General features: G+C 44.7%; 1 protein-coding gene across 1 annotated transcript in view; it reads right to left on the bottom strand.

Moving 5' to 3' along the window:
- prr36b (proline rich 36b) overlaps window positions 1-16,237 on the bottom strand; it is a 35,140-nt gene extending 18,903 nt beyond the window's left edge. Inside the window, exons 1-3 of the mRNA XM_070980176.1 lie at window positions 15,952-16,237; window positions 1,343-2,067; window positions 892-970 (exon numbers count right to left, since the gene is read on the bottom strand). Of these exons, the coding sequence (XP_070836277.1) occupies window positions 892-970; window positions 1,343-1,961 (698 nt within the window). The 5' untranslated portion in view covers window positions 1,962-2,067; window positions 15,952-16,237. The remainder of the gene's footprint in view (window positions 1-891; window positions 971-1,342; window positions 2,068-15,951) is intronic.
- Between the last annotated feature and the right edge of the window lie 2,708 nt (window positions 16,238-18,945).

The raw sequence follows: 18,945 nt of genomic DNA, 5'->3' as shown, positions 1-18,945 counted from the left end.
AACAGAAGAGGCAGCGGGATAAGGCACTGCTGACAGAACAGTCGGACTCCCAAAGGCTCTATCTGATCATGATCGTCACAGTCTCAGACAAAGGCCTCTTTCAGCCCCCTCTCCTGGTCTGTGGCCAAGTCACCTCAGGAACCAGCACCATGCACACAGCGTGATTCAGGTGAGGAGCACATGTTGACCTGATTGCACATAAACACTGGCACAGCACATGCTGAAGCACCGAAACACACACAAGCGCCCACTCTAAAGAAACAAGAACTTTAAGGCCATGCTCTTGTTCTCAGTTCATTCTTCCAACTGCTCCTCCTCCCCTCTGAAAATTGCACTCCTTCCCAAAACTTGCTTTATTAATAATGCTGCTGTCAAATGGTTGCTCTGGTGAAACCCTGCGAGGCATTCCTCTAAGGCTTGTTCTGACATTGGTCTGCTTGCTGGCCTACTTATACCCAGCTCTTCCAAGCCTCTATGTGGGGGATCATTGTCCCTCATTCCTCCAGGGTGTTTTTTCTTAAACAGGGTCTTCTTTGAACCTGTAGCCAAGTGAAGCCTTTTGAACCAACTGCTTCTCACTTGGCATGGAGGAGATTTATAATGCCGAACTTATTCCCTGCAGTTCTTATCTATATGGCAATTTATTCATATTTGCTGCTGTTCTGGAGCAAATCTGCTGATTTGTTCCATTGGAGAGGCTTTGAATAAAGGGAGCCCACTTTGAACATTTTTGTCTGGAGGATGTCTGAGAAGAGGACCGATTATAGACAGCTGTCTGTGCCTTCCACAGACACACAGGGTTTCTCTTTGGCACACTCGTGTGCGCTTGCATGTCCACAGACACACTCCGGCGAGGGTGAGGCTTCACTTCTACACAAATGGCGCACCTACCTGGCTGTCTTGGAAGCAGGAGGCTTGGGTGAGGCAGCAGAGCTTGGTTTGGTGGGAGTTGCAGATGCAGGTTTGGATGCTGGAGGAGAGGAGAGAGAAAAAATGTTAAGAACAATAAGGTATGTAGTACAGTGTAACAGTATAAAGCAACATATATAACAGATAGAGGTCAGACAGATATATCTTTCATATATATGGTATCAGGATCTAGGGCAAATGCATGTGTACACAAGCAGGAGCCTCTCTGGCGTGTCTAATATGTGTACTAAATCCATCCTATTTGCATCTATCCATATGTCATCACATTACAATGAACACTCAGGGTTGGAGCCGTGAAGACATTTCACGCTAGACTTACTGTGGATGTGTTTTTCTCGCAAACGGCCTACATTTTGAACTACACTTGTGTTTTTGCACTGAACTTTTGCTTGGCGATGACATTTTCACCAACCTGGGGGCTTTTTAGCAGCAGCTGCGGTGGTGCTGGATTTGACACCATTAGCAGTTGTGGATGGTGTCTTCTTGGCTGCTGCTGTTCCGGTCGTCGGCTTTGCGCCGTTGGTGGCAGTCCCTGTGGCTTTCTTCTCAGCCACTTTGCTCTTGGAGGCTGGGGCTCCGGCCGGGCCTGTTGGTTTTTTGGTAGAAGCTGTGGTCGGGGTGCTCTTTTTGACCGCAGCAGGTGGGGCCTTCTTAGCATCTCCATTGGTCTGGGGCTTAGACACGCCATTTGAAAGGCGGCTCTGGGATGTGTTGGGCCGTGAGCCAGATGTGGGCTTGGCTGGGCAGGTGGTGCCAGGTTTTGACTTGGCTGTGGCCTTGTTGGTAGTCTTGGCTTTGGAGTCTCCTGAGGTCTTGCTGCTGGTCTTGGCAGCTGGGGTTTCCTTGGCCTGGTCTGGCTGGGGTTCCACCTGGCCCGTTTCTCCAACAGGTTGCTGTGGCATCTCCTCCTCCACTGGACTGGCTGCCTGGTTGGGCTCCTGTCCCACGTTTGGTTCTGCCTCATTTACTGGATTGGATTCCAATGTTTCCATTGGCTCCAGTGCTGCCGTGGCAACCCCATCCGGCTTCATCTCCCCTTAAGTGGTAATGGTCCGTCTCTGCAAACAGGGCTGATGGACTTAATTCTCAAAGGGTGGCCACAGGTCTGCAGGCTTTGTGAAGACAGCAAGGTCTGGTCTGGAGAGAGACAGGATAACATACAGTACAACACAGTTAGTCAACAGCAAGACCAGACATGAAAAGCAGTTTATCGTCTCTCCTATCAGTAGACAGAGGAATGTTGTTAGACGTAGGAGTAAGATGAAGCGACGGATTGGACCTTCTTACAGCTTCAGCATCACACACATGCAGTCATGTTTCCATCATTTTTGGGCACACTACATAGACTTACATTTCCTGTAAACTTACCCTAACCACAACCACTACTTGCCTAACCCTAACCCTTACGTTAACCTTAAGCCCAGTCTTAACCCTAAAATTCAATGATTTACATTATGGGGACCTGCATTTTGTCCCCATAAGGAAGGCAAGTCCCCATAATGACAGTGTAAACAGATTTGGGGACGGAGTAGCACATTTCTAAAGACATAAGCAGTTTTCTAAGTCATACTGGGAGGGGAAAGCTCAGGACAGACAATTAGACCAGCACAATTTATGATCAGTTGAATCTGTGTACTGTCTCAGGGGCTACAAAAGGGGGCATGTCTACTGAAGAGACAACAAATTATACAAAAAGCTTTCTTTAATTTCAATGACAACTGCTGTGCAGTGGTAAATGGTCCCCTCTGTGACACAAAAAACTCAGTGACACACTTGGCCAGCGTAGCTGCTACAGATTGGCTTCATTTTTTTTTTCCTTGGTACAAAATGGCATCAAAGCCACTAGTGTGGAAGACTAGTTTTCTGGGATAGGACACTTAAGGGAGTGCAGATAGCTTTAGCACGCAAACTACACACACACGTGTGTACAGAATGTGCCACCTGTACTTAATGTTAAGGCATGCAACTTTTTCATCTGTGCACGGATGAGAAATGCTAAGAAAGCCTGCTTCACGCTACTAAGCTAACATGGTTATAAAAAGAAAAGTCAGGTGAGGTGGGAAATAGGCGTGGATGTATTTGCCAAGTGGGTCAAGGCATGTAGCATCAACCCAGAGATAAGGAGACAGTTTGACTCATGGGTCACAAACAGAGCAGTCAGAGATATGAGCAACTGAGGACAAGAAGTGGGACGCAAAGCATATGAGGCTTGATAAAGGGAAACCATGTGTGATACGAGCTGTCATATACTGTCTGCATCAATATTAGACAACTCTCTTGTTTTGTTTGCTCAGATCCTTTGGATGGAGGAGAAGGGTTTTTTTGCTTTTTTTTTACAAGTCCGAGAGAAGTGGCGAGAGGGAAGTAGCAGGAAACTGGCTTGTCAAAGTTTACAAACAGAGCGAGGGGCAGGAGGCTAAGTGGTGAGACAAACTCTGAGGCAACACAGAGGCCAGCCCAGAGGAAGAGGCCTGGCCTGTGGAGCATGGGAACAGAAAGGGAAGGTGGGACGAAGGGAGAAAAGAGAGACAGGGAAAAACAAGACGTAAAATGAGCTCATTATTGGCTGATGCTCGCTGGTCCCACTCTAAAATCCAGACATCACTAGTCATCCCAGTTTCCACTGACCTAAACTTGTATGCACAGACTCACTGTCCTATTTCTAGAAGAGGACAGACATCATCTTTATGCCGCCAGCTTTCTGGAAACAATTCCCGCACACTCTTTGCCGTCTTTCTTTCCCTCTTCCATCATCCTTTACTCATCCTCTGAACTAAATCTCACATGTCAAAAGGCTCTCTTTCATTCTCCACTGATCCTGCCCTTCTCCATATCATTTTCCCCTCCTCGATTTCGTTCCTCCCCCACCACGACCGCTCTCCTTCCATCCCTCTGTTCTCTGTTTGCCTTTGCACAGATGGCCAGAGCAGCTGAGCAGGACCAGAGGGGGAGAGAGAGAGAGAAACTGAGGTTGAAGAAGAAAAAAAAATCTGTGTATCCCAAACAACGCATAAGAACGGATACACACAGCTAGTGCCGCTACCCAAAACAACTCAAGAGGCTGAGAGGGAGACGACGGGTAGCTGCGAGAAGCTGTTCATGCCGCACCCTTCGGTTGCAAGGGGTTATTAAATGCCAGTGAGGCTGAAAACGTGGACAGTTGGCTTAATTATGTCACTAACCACAACCCGTCACAGCTTTTAGGAGTGGGAGGACACCGGTGTGAAAAGGAAGGGTGGATAGAGACAGTGTTTGACACTGTTTTTTATGTATGTTTCTCAACAACCTGTGGTTCAGACTGCCTGCCACGATCCTCTGCACTCACATCTCACGTAAAGGTGTATTATACAGGATTTTGCAAAGAGAAAAATCTAAATGTACAGACTGATACAAAAGTGATCCCTCTCAGGCATTACATATGACCCACTGCAACACACTAGCCTGCAACCTTTGGGCGGTGGGTGTGAGGAGTGACATGGAGTTGGCCTGTCTTTTGTAGGACAAGCACAGAATGCGCAGGGTGACTGCATTAAGACAATACACAGGGCAAAATATGAAGACCCAGTATAGCTATCAACACTGTGACCTAAGTCGACCAAGCAGTGAACCAGGAAATAAGATCGTCTCCAATTCCCTCCTCCCTCTCTCAGACTCTGGTGTTCTTCCCACAGTAGACCTCAGCATCTGGCCGGGCTGTTCATTTCTCTGCTCCACTCCAAAGTACCATACACTGCTGTGTGTGAGAAAAAAGAGTGATAAATCCTGACTGCTCGCCACAGCCAGAGGAACATTTCTCTCTCTCTCTACTGAAAGTCTCCAGACAACTGTGAGATTGCGCTTCTCTCTCTGGCTCTATTGCTCACTCACCCTGGCCTGCGTCAGTGGGACCATCAGTCAGCGGTAAGCATAAACAGGCTAGAAACCAGGGCAGGAACACACTTCAGGAACATACTTTTTATCTACTCTTCACAGAAACTGGAGGTGAAGGGGATTTGAGATGCGTCGAGACGCTTTCACTATTTCAGCAGCCAATTAAACAGACATGACGGTTAAGAATTCATGTTTGGCTTGCTGCCAAAGCGAATTTCTCACCCTGCCACTCACCCTTTAAGACCCCACTGACCGATTTTACCCTTCTTATTGCATCTTCCTTACCAACTTCCTTCTTGTTTAACGTTTGGTCCCTTGTAATTGTGACCACATTAAAAACATTCTGAACTTAGCTACAATCAAAATGCATTTTCCATTTGTAAATCTTTGGACTGACACACAATTATTTCTTCCATGTGTTGCAACAGCTTTAAATAATCTTTGATTTCATCCGAAAATACTCTGGCACTCCCAACTGAAACATCTAACCTACTAATGCTATTACAGCTTTTCATTACATCTAATTTGACTGCAGAGAGTAATCACTTTCAAATGGACCGAGTGAGCTGGTGCCACCAGGGACCACATTTGATGAGAGTTGACAATTATTACATTTTTCCTAAGTTAGCCTATTCAGAAGTGTTTGCTTATAATGTTAATGTTACTAAACACCGTAAAGCTGAACCATGTTTTCTAAGAACTGGTTGCAAAAGTTACATTTACAAGTTAAATTCCTAAGTAATCGTTTTATTCTGCTATATCAATGGACAATTTTGTTGAGAAATCCCCCTTTTTTTTCTACCATCTGCTTCACATTCATGCAATTACACACATTTGGACCACAGAGATGTGTGGCACAACTCTAGTTTTCTCCATTATTGACTGAGCAGCTTCACTAAAGCAACTGGGGATTAAATGTTTTGCTGGTTCACTGGAACCTCAACCACAGCTGCTGATGAGGGATTTACATTACTCGAGGGGTTTACGATGGGATTACATTACCATACATTACATTACATAGTGCTATATTACTCAAGTCCCTCTCTCCAATCATAATATTTAAGAGGGAGCAGTGGGGACCAAGTCAGTCTTAGGTCTATGCCTTTGACCTGAGGTCTGCCAGTTTGACATGAATAAATGTATAAGGCAGAGAAAACTGAGGCTGTGGCATTCAGACCATCTGTAAAATTCACCTCACATCCAACTGTCTTAATACTGAGGCTTTCCTCCAAAAGGGAAAACTCCGATGGGTGTGGGAAATCTTGTCTAACACCATCTCTGGTCCCGCCATGCTACAAGCTGGCATTTTCGACCCAGAGGGGACAGAATGTATTCAATGACCTGATGCATAATGGCTTGTGAGTTAGTGCACACTTCCAGCAGCAGATTTCACACAGATGGCTATACGAGCTACATTAGGTCCATTTCAAAACATTTAGGAACAGTGCACTGTGTGAAATGTTTGGAGCTTAAAACGGCTTAAATCTGGAGAGAATTTCCGGTCAAGCTGTCTCAGACCAGCCAGCCGGTCAGCTTTCCTGACCTCCTGTGGCCTGAGCGACAACACAAATGCACACAAAGGATGTGCAGGAAAATAACTGCTTCAACAGGCTGCTGTTGTTCTCAATATTCACTTCAAACCCATAGCTGGGGATAAAATAGAGTAGTATGGAAGCAGACTGTGAGTTTCACGCTGGTATCCATAAGGTTCGGCAGATTCTACACTGTAAAAGTCTGAATGCAGTTGACTTTGCAAAAATGTGTTGTGTTGGCCTTCGCATTGTGTCCAAGTCATGTGGTTGCAGCTTCCAAGTAGCATCCCACTCCAAATTCCCCGCGAGCCTCAACGATGAGCTACACAGTCACTGTGAACAAAGGAAACCCACACAAATACAAAGACACACAAACACCGAAGGCAGTGGACGAAGCACAGGATCAGGAAAGACCAGTGAAGGACACACAAAACACTGCATAGTCTATTGTTGTTGTTGTTGTTATTATTACGCTCAACTGGCTTCAAGCAGTAAACTAATGACAGGCAAGGCGCGATCACCCTCCGAGGCATCACACCTTCCTAATACCCACACTGGGACAGGAAAAAAATGTGTGTGTATCCCTGACACACAGCGGTGTTTGGGCCTATACAGTCAATAACTGGAAGACATCCAACTCCACTGAGGGATCTAAGCTCTTCTCACTGTCTAGACACAAACATGCTGTTCTTGAATAATCAGGTCATCAGCATATTTAAACAAAAAAACGGTACTTTGACCCCCTTTTTGCATCAAGCACAATCTACTACTGTGTGTGCAAGGGGGTGCACATGCACCAAACATGGCCAATTAGAATATGGGGAGGAGGTTACATTTAAAGAGCTGCTCACAGGAAAATTTCTGAATCTGAATTAAAAAATAATTAGTGCAAAGGGTAGCTGTGATTCACTGCACTGATTACAATTCAGAAGCTGCAGTGTGGGTTAGTGAGCTAAATGTTAATGTCAAATCTGCTCTTGGCCTGTGGTGTGTGTGCTCATGTCTAATCACAACCACTGTCTGTTAGAAACAAGAGACTCCTCGCCTTCTCTACACAAAGGCCTAAATCAGCGTGCTCCCGCTCGCTCCCTCACTTTCAACCATCCAAGGCCATGTATGAGTCGCCGTGGTGGAAAGTCAGCTCTGCTCTCACAGTACAAAACTGTGTACGCACACACACACGCATATGCATTCTGAGTCTTCCTCTATCTCCGGGGCCTACTCTAAATAGTAGTCAAAGAGAGGGATTGTGGGGGAAGGAAGCAGCGGTGGTGGTGGGGGTGGGGTGGCGGAGCTGATAGAAAAGATGCAAAAAGAAAGTGTGCTTTTGTGGCCGATGTAGCCGTCCACTAATGCTGATATGAGCTCGTGCAAGCTTGACTGAAGACCTCAAGATATAACTAATGTGTCTGTAAGAGCGTGGAGGGTGTGAACAAAGACCTTGGCAGTGAGGGGAGAGGATGTTAGCGGGTTGGCTCTGGTTTCTGAAGGCAGTTTTAACGAGCACTGACTGGCCTCTGACCCTGTAATTGACAGGCTTTTATCTTCATGCGCAGCAAACACAAAATACTGTGTTTGCTCTTTGACACTGCTAATAAACCGTCCTCTTTCCTCTGACACAGCCAGGGTAGAACTTAAAAAGCACATCTCGTGATGTAAAATCACAAATGTCAATGCAGATGACTGCTAGCACTGTCTTGACCGTCCTTGCTTTGAACAGCTGCTTGTTTAATACATACTACATCATTAATATTCGATCCTTTCTTGTTACTGTGTAAAACGGCACAACAGCTCCAAACTTGTCTGGTCGAGTAGGCCGACTCTACAAGATTTAAGTAGCACTGCTTCAATAATTTACTGCTTTCTTGCTTACGGCGCCACTGCACATGGGCAAGTGGGCTGATGCAAGTGGCCGCAGATATGACACAGTGTTACTTGTGACTGTTACAAAAAATACAAAAATAATGTGGAAGGCGAGTATTTTGTATTGTGTGTGTGTGTGTGTGTGTGTGTGTGTGTGTGTGTGTGTGTGTGTGTGTGTGTGTGTGTGTGTGTGTGTGTGCATTTTGCAAGGGGGAGAAGATGACCCACGCTGGCACGGGGCCTGAGATTGTCCATTCAGCCTACTCTAAAGCACAACAGTAGTCTCAGTCAACTCTCCACCCTATTAAGAGCCACTTAGACCCCTGGCTTCAATAGTATAAATTGTACAACCCACAGACAAGGCATTGTTTTCCTTTCAAAAAATTGATAAATTTAACTACAATAAATTCCTACTCTAGATGAGAATCAACAAAAATGATGTATTCCAAAGAGTGCTGACACAATAAGTTTATTAACTGATTAGCTGGCCAACAGAGAATTAATCAGCAACAATTTTGACGATGGATTCATCAGTCCAGTCACTATCACATCATTGAAAGGTGAATACTTTTGGGTTTTGGACTGATGGTTGGACAAAACAAGACATTTGAAAATGTCTTCTGAAAAATTATCATTATTATTATCTATCAATCTAATCTAATCAATCTAATAATGACCGCAGAAAGATTTAATTTCCTTAAGTTGATGGGGTATCACCCTAAAATCAGAAGTTAGACGAACTGTCAAAAACAGTCCAGTATCAGTACACAAAATATTTCATTAGCTTTGGCGAGGTGGGGTTAAGACCAGAGAAACACGATCGCTGGCAGAGGGGCACAAATGCAAGAACACGACTGCTACAGGGAGATCCATGTTTACCTCTTAGAAAACTGAATCAAAAGGAAAGATGTGTAGCGAAGACACCCCACTGCTGAATGTTTCAATTACTCTCTGCCAAATCTTGGCAGGACGGCAGCGACAGGCAAACAGCTACCATCACGCATACGCTGTTTGAACAGGTAGAGCACAAAATACAGTTATTTCCACAGGCAGAGGACATGTCAGATGGAGCCGTCCCATCTATAAAGTAAGCCTCCTTATAAGCGTACAGGTATGTGACAGCAGTCAAAGATCACAGCAAAACATTTCAAAGCTTCTACCACTTTTATCCACCATCACTGCAACCACTGACTCTCTGTCATGTCACTTAGTCGGATGGTTTCTCTGAATATCACCGCCTCTTCCTCAGCCTCATCACACATCAGCGCGGCTCGCTGCTGATCTCTGGAGGAAACCCTTTCCTCTAAGTGCCATCCATGAGCCAGAGGCTGATTATTACCAAGCAAAGCCCTGATGAGAATGTGCACAGGTCCAGATGAAGAGAAACAATAGGCGTATGTGTGGGCGTCGGATGAGGGGTGCTGAAGTTACATGACAGCCAGTTAAATCCAGCTGGGGGTTACCAGTGCTGCCACTGCCTCCATCAACTTGATGCTAATCACAGCTCACACATTCTCCAAACACCCCCGACCTGAGGTCAGGAAACCGCCTCTGTCCTGCACACAAATAAACTCCAAACAAAGCCTGCCGCTCTCCATGGCATTCCCCACAGACTGTGGGAGGGCTGAGCGAGCGAGGGAGAAAGGAGGGAGAGAGTGAGGGAGCAACCAAGAGGGGGAGAGAGATAGAATGTGGGCTTCCATCATCATGTTGTGCACAGAGCAAATGTCAGAAATCTGACAAATTATGCAACCCTGTGTCTTTTTTCACTGTTGCGACTTTTGTGTTAACACTTTGTTGTTGCTCTACTTTCCTTTCTATGTTTTAGGCTTAAAAAAACATCTTTTAATCTTTATTTTTAGCTGCAGTGATGGACATGGTTATAGTGCTTTTAATATAACAAAAACAAAAATGCTAAATAAATTTCTGCTGTATTGTTAAGTCATGTTTCATTTCTTAATAGAGAGTGATTTATGATATTTAATGCTGTACTTGCATCTTGACTGTGAGGAGCCCTGTGCTTTTCATTACCCAAAGTGCTTTCACATTCTCTCTTTATTCACAGACGCTTCCACCTCACCTAAGCATAAATCATGACACGTCATTTCTAATCTTGCCTTTTTAAGCAAATTAACAAACAAAGGCAACAAAATACACTCATATTTAGCCATTAAAGTTAACTCCTTAATGGTGAACAACACCGTTGTTCCTGCCAGTTGATTTCCAATGAGTCAATGGGCTGTCAGGATGCTCAATAAGACAAACTGAGCCAGAACAAAGGCCCCGCTGAGGGGAAGGAACAAGTCTTTCTCTGTCTCCTTGTGTACTTGGCTGCTGGTGTGTGTGAGAAAGAGCAGCAGATTGTGTGACAGACACCTGGATCACAGAAACATGTGATCAGAAAGGATGGCACTAATCCTATGGACTTCTTGGAGCTTCACACTGAGATTTTACAATGTCCTCAAGTGATAATTCAGCTGAAATGTAGAGATTACAAGACTATATTCAAACAAACCTCTTTGTTAATTACATTTCTCACTGGAATAAGATACAACAACTCAGCATCTCACTGGAATAAGATACAACAACTCAGCAAAGGGCAAGTATGACTGCTGCAAATGGTAGAGAATACCAATGCCTGTCACAGTTTAGGGCCGCACATTGTGTGTGTTCACACCACCCCCCTCTTTCCAACAAACACCAAACAAGTCGATGCACACAACACACACACACACACACACACACACACACTCAAACCCTGTCCTTCCCATGGAGCGTCCAGGCTCGGAGAAACTCGGCCCCCTGGGGACGGGCAGATTAACACATGACAGAGCTTGTTAACCCTGGACAAAGAGAGACGCTAATCTTGTACAGTCGGCCTCGACAGTACTCGAACAGTACACAGACACAGCTACGGGGACAGAGAGACAGAGACTCGGAGAAGGCCAAGAAAGACAAGAAAGAACGAGGGAGGGATACGCAGCAGAAACAGAGGCGTCAGTATGTCCCAGAAACTAGACAATACTGTGGGGAGGCAGGGCTCGTGAGTCCGTCAGCCCCAAAACAATAAGGGCAGAGACAGAGCCCGACTACAAACAAGGCCCCAACGGCGAGGGCCCTACTACAGCCTGGCTGAGCTCCACCGCCTGCAGGGACGGCCAGCAGGGCAGCGCAGAGCTCAACTGTGTGGATATTGATCGCACAGGAGGAAGTGGAGAGCCAGGCTAGCAGCTCCACAGATGGGAAGGACAGAGAAAGAGACGGAGGCAGACAGAGGAAGTGCATTAGTGAGGCACGTTCCTCTGATGCTGTTAGCTCTCTCCCCCGGGAGATAAGAGGGATAGTAGTGACATGGTCTTAGGAAAGGACAATTAAAAAAGGGGGGTGGGGGTGGTTAAAACAGGACAGAGACAGTGGGCAAGCGAGAGAGACAGAGGAGCTGACAGTGGCAACAGAGAAACTAAGGCTAATTTGTAACTTGAAGAGCTGCTGGATCATCTCCATAATGGGCCGTCTGCCCACAAACAAGCGCCTCTCTGGGGGTAAATGAGATCAGGCCAGCCCAGGACCAGCTGGTGGCTTGGATCAATGACGCCAGATAGACCAGATACAGAGATGGAGGAAGAGGGCAGAACCGAGGCATCTGGACAGGATGGCAGAAACACACCCAAGAGGCTTCGGTGTTCTCTATCTCTCTTGAGACTTTGCACAGGGACACGGGCACACGCAAAGTACAAGTGGAACGACTGTGTCCGTAAGAGGATTATGCCCTCCTGTTTGAAGTGGAACAAGGCACGTTCCAGATGGAATCTGATCCCTCGCAGGACGGCAGACAGGTTGGATGGTTGACCAGATCAGCACCTACTTAATACAGCTTTCTAAGAACAAACCACAGAACCGGCCTCAAAATGTCACAACATTTGCCTACTAACTGCCAGAAACTCAACTTTTTCCACAGCATCCACAACAACCATAGAGACATATGTTTAGCACTTCACAGAGAGTTGATGATGCGTCTTTATGGCAGCGTGCAAATACACCAAGACACCAAGAGAAACTGATACGTCAGAAATAAATGGGCCTCTACAGCTGCCTATGGTAAAGGGAGTTTATCATTCTGTCAGCACGAGTGTCCAGTACAAATGCCTACCATTCCACACGTGACTATGGTGAGTGCAGGCTGGGATGCCTCTGACATAATCTCAACCACATCAGCCACTCGGCGAGACCAGCCGACGTAGAGCAATGTCAATGTAGAAAAGGAGCCTGTGACACAAATATCTGTGAGCCACAGGTGGGAGAGCGAACCTAATGATTGGCCGAGCAACCGGCCTTTCTGGCCCCATTTCTAACATTTCCAACGCTGAATTACACCTAACAACCAGGCACCACTAACACATTGTGTCATGAAAAATTTGGTCTTGAAGCCTAGCAACAGGGCTGTGAACCATGTCTATTATCCATCCTCCCACCAGAGGAATTCAGAGCGTCCAAACACAGCAAATTACTGCAGCTGCTGGCATATACAGCCTCAAAACCACGCCGCCAGTTGCCAACTGTGTGCCCTGACAACTGTGACAACCAAAGCTGCTATCATGACTGGAAGCACGGACAACAGCAACGTTTATCGCTGCTTTATCTTCACTGTTGTGCCGAGGCAGCTTCCTCTAGCCTCAATCACCCAGAAGCTAAAGAAAGAAATTCAGTTAAACATCCAGCTTCTGTTTGTATTTTGATAATCTGTGAACAAGAAACTCTTGTGCTGTTGTCGCCGCAGATTAAAACGGGGCAAGAGATGACGGTGGTAATTTTTAATGGCACAGAGAAGTGCAGTGGTCATGGGTTGAAGCTGAAAAAAAGCCTTGATAACCAGAGGCACAGGCTTGCCCTTGTCACAATTGAGAAGTTCAGAGCTGGGGGGGGGGCTTTCATTCTGACTCACACACCCACCCAACACCAGTCCTTAGGCTAAGCGTAAGCTGACACACAGGTCTATTAAAGGGACAATCATCTCCGCTCTCAGGATGGTGGCATGGGTCGAGAGGCCAGCTGGGGGCAAAGTAGGTTATTAGAATTTAAATTGCCCTAAAATATGAGCTTATGAAAGACTTTCTATGTGAAAAGATTCTGTGGCAATTTCCAAGCATGTTTTGCACAGAATAATGGCAGCAGAACAGGAACGTTATTATAGTGGCTCCTATTCTTGTGTAGCTGTTAGAACAGCAACTAAGGACTGTTCATTCACCATTATTAATTAAGTGAATGTAGGAGGCAACTGACACTTATTGTTAGTATTTATTCATCTGGCAACCACTTTCTCAATTAATCAATCATTTTGTCTATAAAATGTCAGAAAACAGTGAAAAATGCCCATTTTAATTTCCCAGAATCCAAGGTGGCATATTCACATTCCATGTTTTATCTGACTAACAGTCCAAAGTCGAAATATATATATATATATATATATATATATGTATATGTATGTATGTGTGTGTGTGTGTGTGTGTGTGTGTGTGTGTGTGTGTGTGTGTGTATATATATATATATATATATATATATATATATATATATATATATATATATATATCAAAGAAAATCAGCAATTACTCACATTCTATAAGCCTGGACCAGTGAATGTTTGGCATTTTTGCTGAAAAAAATGACTAAAGCAATTAATCAATAATCAGAACAGCTGCAGATTCAGTTTCTGTTAATCCACGAGTTGATTAATGGAGTAATTGTTTCAGTTCCAGTTGATATGATAAATTACTGACAACAAAAAAGTTTGAAAAATAACAGAAAACACAAATTTTAAGGCAAAGAGTCCAAACCTGTGTCAAATTAACTGCTTATTAATTAGTATCCAAATTACAACTATTTTACAGTTTTTCAAGCCACTCATTGATTAATTTCATAGTATCACATTAGTATCAGTAGCTTCATTTTTCTTAGTGTTTGCCCATGTGGATTGTTCCAGGCACTAGCAATGTGCTCTTCTTCTTGCTGTGATGAGGAGCTAACACTGCCGACGCTCACACCCTTGATTCTGGCTCATCCGCCACAGAGCAGATGACGGCCAACAAAGTGACACATCCTAATAAAAACACTAACAACAACAAAGAAAAGATGTAACTAGGGCCCACACCACAATAGAAAGGAGAGTATTGTAGCCATTTTTTTTTTTTTTTTTTTTTTTTTTTTTTTTTTTAAATAATTACAATAACTGGCTTCATTTATTCAAGTGCAGTTTCTGACAAAGCCTCTCCACACACAAAATGCCTCAGGCAGTAATCCACATCCTCCAACTAATAAGCCTTTTAAAACCATCTTAAATAACTTCATGAAAACAGAGTGTGGTTTTTAATGGCAGCTAAATTTAATTTCAGATGATTGCATTAGGCCGCCTGTCTGTCCTCCATTTCCCTGCCTCATCCACCAACACTGTGAGTCAGCCATTCTCTCATCCGTGCACAGAAGGGGGGGGCGGACTAGTTGATGGCTTAGCCCACCTCTGACTTAAGAGTCCTGGAGTGTCTCCAATCTCTGCATGGCCGAGCCTTAAAAGTGCTCATATTAGCCGCCCTGGGATGCCATTTACTCAGGATGACATCAATACCTCGTGGTCGATCGCCACACATTATTGACCCACCCATGCCCACTGTGGCCACAAAAGATTGAAACAATTTATGTCGCCGTCTGTGGCACCTCAGGGGAGGAGAATAGAGTTGTGGGCTAAGGATAAAGATTTCCAATGCGTGCATGTTTGCAGTTTATTAAATGCTCTTGGCCAGGCTTTGCGAGCTGGCAGTGTTTTCTCCTCCCCATTGTTCTACAGAGGGGAGTGTAATCTGTCTTGTTGCACTCACTCACCAAAAAGAGCCAGTGTCGGAGCAGCTCGGGGGCCTTCCAGCCTTAACTCTCACCCCACAATAGCCGATCACTTTTGGGGGTGACATTAATCACCTCTGATTACATGCCAGCTTGAGTCTGTGCACAGCCCTCTCAGAGACATTTGCACACTCCCTCCAAGGTCTGAGGAAATCATTGCTTTAACATGCCACAAATGCCCCTCAGTTATTCTGTTCAGTCGACGTGAAGACGGGGTGACCATCTGCAAAATGATTAGCTCTAAATTCGCCGGCTTTTCCCCCTGAGGCGACTGAAACATTTCTCAGCACTCACACCACTTGGCCCATCACAGAACAATGGGCATCCGCGCTGAAAGATGGAAAAGGAGGGGAGACCAGGGGAAAAAAGTTCAGGGAGGAAAAAGGCAGACAAAATGGTCTCACAAAGAGGGAACACGTTGTGTCAATGAAGAAGAGTATAAATAGAAGCGATTAATTTGTTTTAGGTTAGCCTAACGGGTCTGTTGAGCACTTCCAGCTGCCATGCAGCCTGCCACCGCCCCATCAGTCTCTTTCAACAGGAACCACACTGAATCTGAAACACAGCGGCTCATCGACTAAAAGACGAGGTGACACCAAAGCAAAACCTCTTACACATTTTCGACTGCGTATTTTACAGAAAGATTCATTCACTAAAACAGACAGCATAATTCCGATGCTCTGTGTAGTTAAACTGAGGAAACACGAGTAATAACACGGTAAGTATAACTGAGGCTCCACAGTCCGAAATGGTCGGTACATATAATGTTCATTTTTAAAAGTCAGTTTGGCTCAACGTTAATTAGCCTGGCAGTAGTTACTAACTGACATTAGCATGCTAGCTAAAGCTAAAACAATCTCGCCCTTACCAGTCAGTGCAGCGGCGAGCTAGCAAAATCCTCCCCAGCAACGCCCTGTGTTAGCAGAACACCCCGACTGAATCCTCGACTCAGAAAAAAAACTGAAAGTGAGGATGAGGATGGAAATGAAACCGGGAATAACGGAAGAATATCGTCGAGGAGCAGAGCGGATCGTTCCGAGCCGACAGACAAGAAACTTCTGGGTCTCAGGCGCCGTTTCTCACAAGTGATGCGCGTTCACTGAAAGGAAGAAAGGAGGAGAATGACGCTTCGCTCTACTCGCACACACACACACACACACACACACACACACACACACACACACACACACACACACACACACACACACACACACGGGATAGTAAACCGGTGAGCGGATGGATGGACAAACGGAGGAGAGTAGAGGGCTGCCGCTGCCTTCAGGTGCTGCTGGAAATGTCGAACAATGTAAGGTGTACATATGAAAGACCTGTGATAATTTCGAGCTGCCGTGGTGGGAAAAACGCAACATTAAAGCTGGGGTATATGTATTTTAGGAGCATTTTTGTTATATTTGTTACAATGTTCTTTGCATTACAACTACAAAAAATTAAGGCAGTAGGTCAAATGGGCTAACAAAAAAAAACCAACAACAACAAAAAAACAACAACAATCTGTTATATTGTGATTGCAGGCCTGTGATAATACCATTATTCAGGCTGAATGAAATGATTGGATAGTCTACCTGCCAGTCTTCTGACATACCTGCCAACCCTGTGGAGTCTGTGCACTCACTGCTAACTTGCTAGCTTGCTAGGTTGACAGCAACAAATACTAACAATAGCCATGTTCTTAGTGTAGATTCATGATGTTAGATATTTTCTTACATGTGAATGAGATAGTTGGATACGATTAGCAATGGCAATGATGTACTGGGCATATAGCGCAGTCACATTACACACACCCTAAACAGACTCTAGTTCAGCAGCTAACGCATTAGCACAATGAATGATTGCTGCATGCAAATGTGAAGCTACAGCCTATAACAAGTTAGCATAGCCTAGCATAATGAGTGGAAAAGAGGAACAGCTAACCTGGCTCTGTCAACAGTTTAAGTGTACTGTATTGTGGCAGGTAAGGGTTGCATCAGAGCCATCGAGAAGTTGCTGGTCTCATAGACCAAGATGAGTCTGTTAATGAACTCTTGATTCAGAAAAAAGTCAGCAGATTAATAAATATTGAAAATAATCTTTTTGTGATGCCATTTGGTTTGTGATACTTCAATTATACAGTGCTTCCATAAAGTTGGGGGACTTGTCAGAGACAGATTTTTAGAGACAGCAGCAGAAGTCAAGATGTTGAATAACCCCAATGAGATCATCAGGTTGAACTTTAGAAAGCTCCCCACAGAGCCACAGAAGACAAGTTAAGATAAGATATTCCTTTATTAGTCCCACCGTGGGGAAATTTCCAACAATAAAGTTACACCTGGTTATAGTGCTAACCAGTACTATTGCTCCTTTAATTGCACATTTGTTCAGGAATATGTACTGCTAAAGCACAATATCAAGTGAAATATTACACTTCCTGGACAGGAGTGGCCTAGCTGGTGTCTGGAGCTTTAGCAAAAGTGTAATGAAGATGCCATGTGGATACTACAGTAATGCAGAGTGGAAGGACAGGGTGTAACTGGGGGCCCTCAGTTCACTGGGGATCCATAGCAGATAAATTCCAGTCCCCAGGTACTGGCATACCTAATGGCATTCAGCAGCTATTAAAAAATGTTATCAGTTACACCTGTTTGACAAGTCTAAATTTCCACCATTAGAGATGTCTTTGGATGAGTCGGGATCCACCCTCCAGGTCATGGTTGTGACAAAAGAAAAAGAAAAAAATTCAGTGGAGGAATGACTGAAAACAAAACAAATTTTGTTAGTCCAGTCAAATGGGCAAACGCCGCTATCATTTGCATAATGTTAATTAAGATTGTGTGCTTCACCCTTTCTCTGCCCTGCCAGCCTGTTAACTGGCAATAAATGGAGGGTGGAATGGTTGTTTAGCCTGTTATGGCTGGCCTGGCACATCCTCACACCACATAAATGACACGCATTACCTGTAGAGAACACAGAGGCCATGTCAACTGATTTTTACTGGATTCTTGTAAATATTACGGTGTACTATAGTCTCCTTCCAGATGGAGACACAGTGGCACGGAATAACTATGCTCGATCACTATAAATGATATCACAGTTATCAGAGTAAATTTGTTTCATTTCAGAATTATTCAAACAAAATTTTCACAGCTCCCAACAGAAATAGGAGGTTACTACATGTCCTTGAAGGCAGCATTCACCACGACAGCGCGCCATGCTGAAACTGAAAGGGGTGAATAGCGAATAGCAGGGGGAACTCTGCTTTCTCTAAGCGCAGCCAATCACCTCCCAGGCTGGGGGATTATTCAAATTAAGGATGATGTCACCTCTTGCAAGTCACCCTACTCTCTTGCCCGAGTTCCTCCCGGTTGTCTGTTGCCCTCCCTCTTAGGCCCCTGCACCCCCTTTTCTCTCCTCTTCAAACCCTTTTCTTCCTTTCTCCATGCCCGACTGCACACACACTCACACACTCACACACACACACACTCATGCTTTAACGGTGCATTACGGCTGCCCCACATGCATCAAGTTGCCTGCATTGTCTGTTTTGAATGTGACTGTTGCATCCAGAATTTCAAATCTCTTAACACATTTCAGACCTGTTGATTGTAAAAAATGTGATTCAAATATTGATTTGAACGGGATTCTGACCTTTCCAAGTTAGGATGTACTTAAGATTGAAGGTCTTACAACTTTTTTTTTTTATCCTTCTTTGTCTTATAAGTCAAATTTCCCGCAAGCAACAGACGATAGAGGTGGCTGAAAGTGGATGCAGTTTAATATGTGTGTTTTCTCTCTGTCACAGACGTTGAAGGGTGTCTTTTCATAAGCTCATGGCTTATGAGCTTTTGTTTGTGTGTGCCATGCTCCT

The sequence above is a fragment of the Chaetodon trifascialis genome, chromosome 15 (genome assembly GCF_039877785.1).
Source record: "Chaetodon trifascialis isolate fChaTrf1 chromosome 15, fChaTrf1.hap1, whole genome shotgun sequence".
NCBI lineage: Eukaryota > Metazoa > Chordata > Actinopteri > Chaetodontiformes > Chaetodontidae > Chaetodon > Chaetodon trifascialis.
The sequence above is the reverse complement of the archived record's forward strand: the minus strand, read 5'-3'. Positions and strand labels throughout refer to the sequence as shown.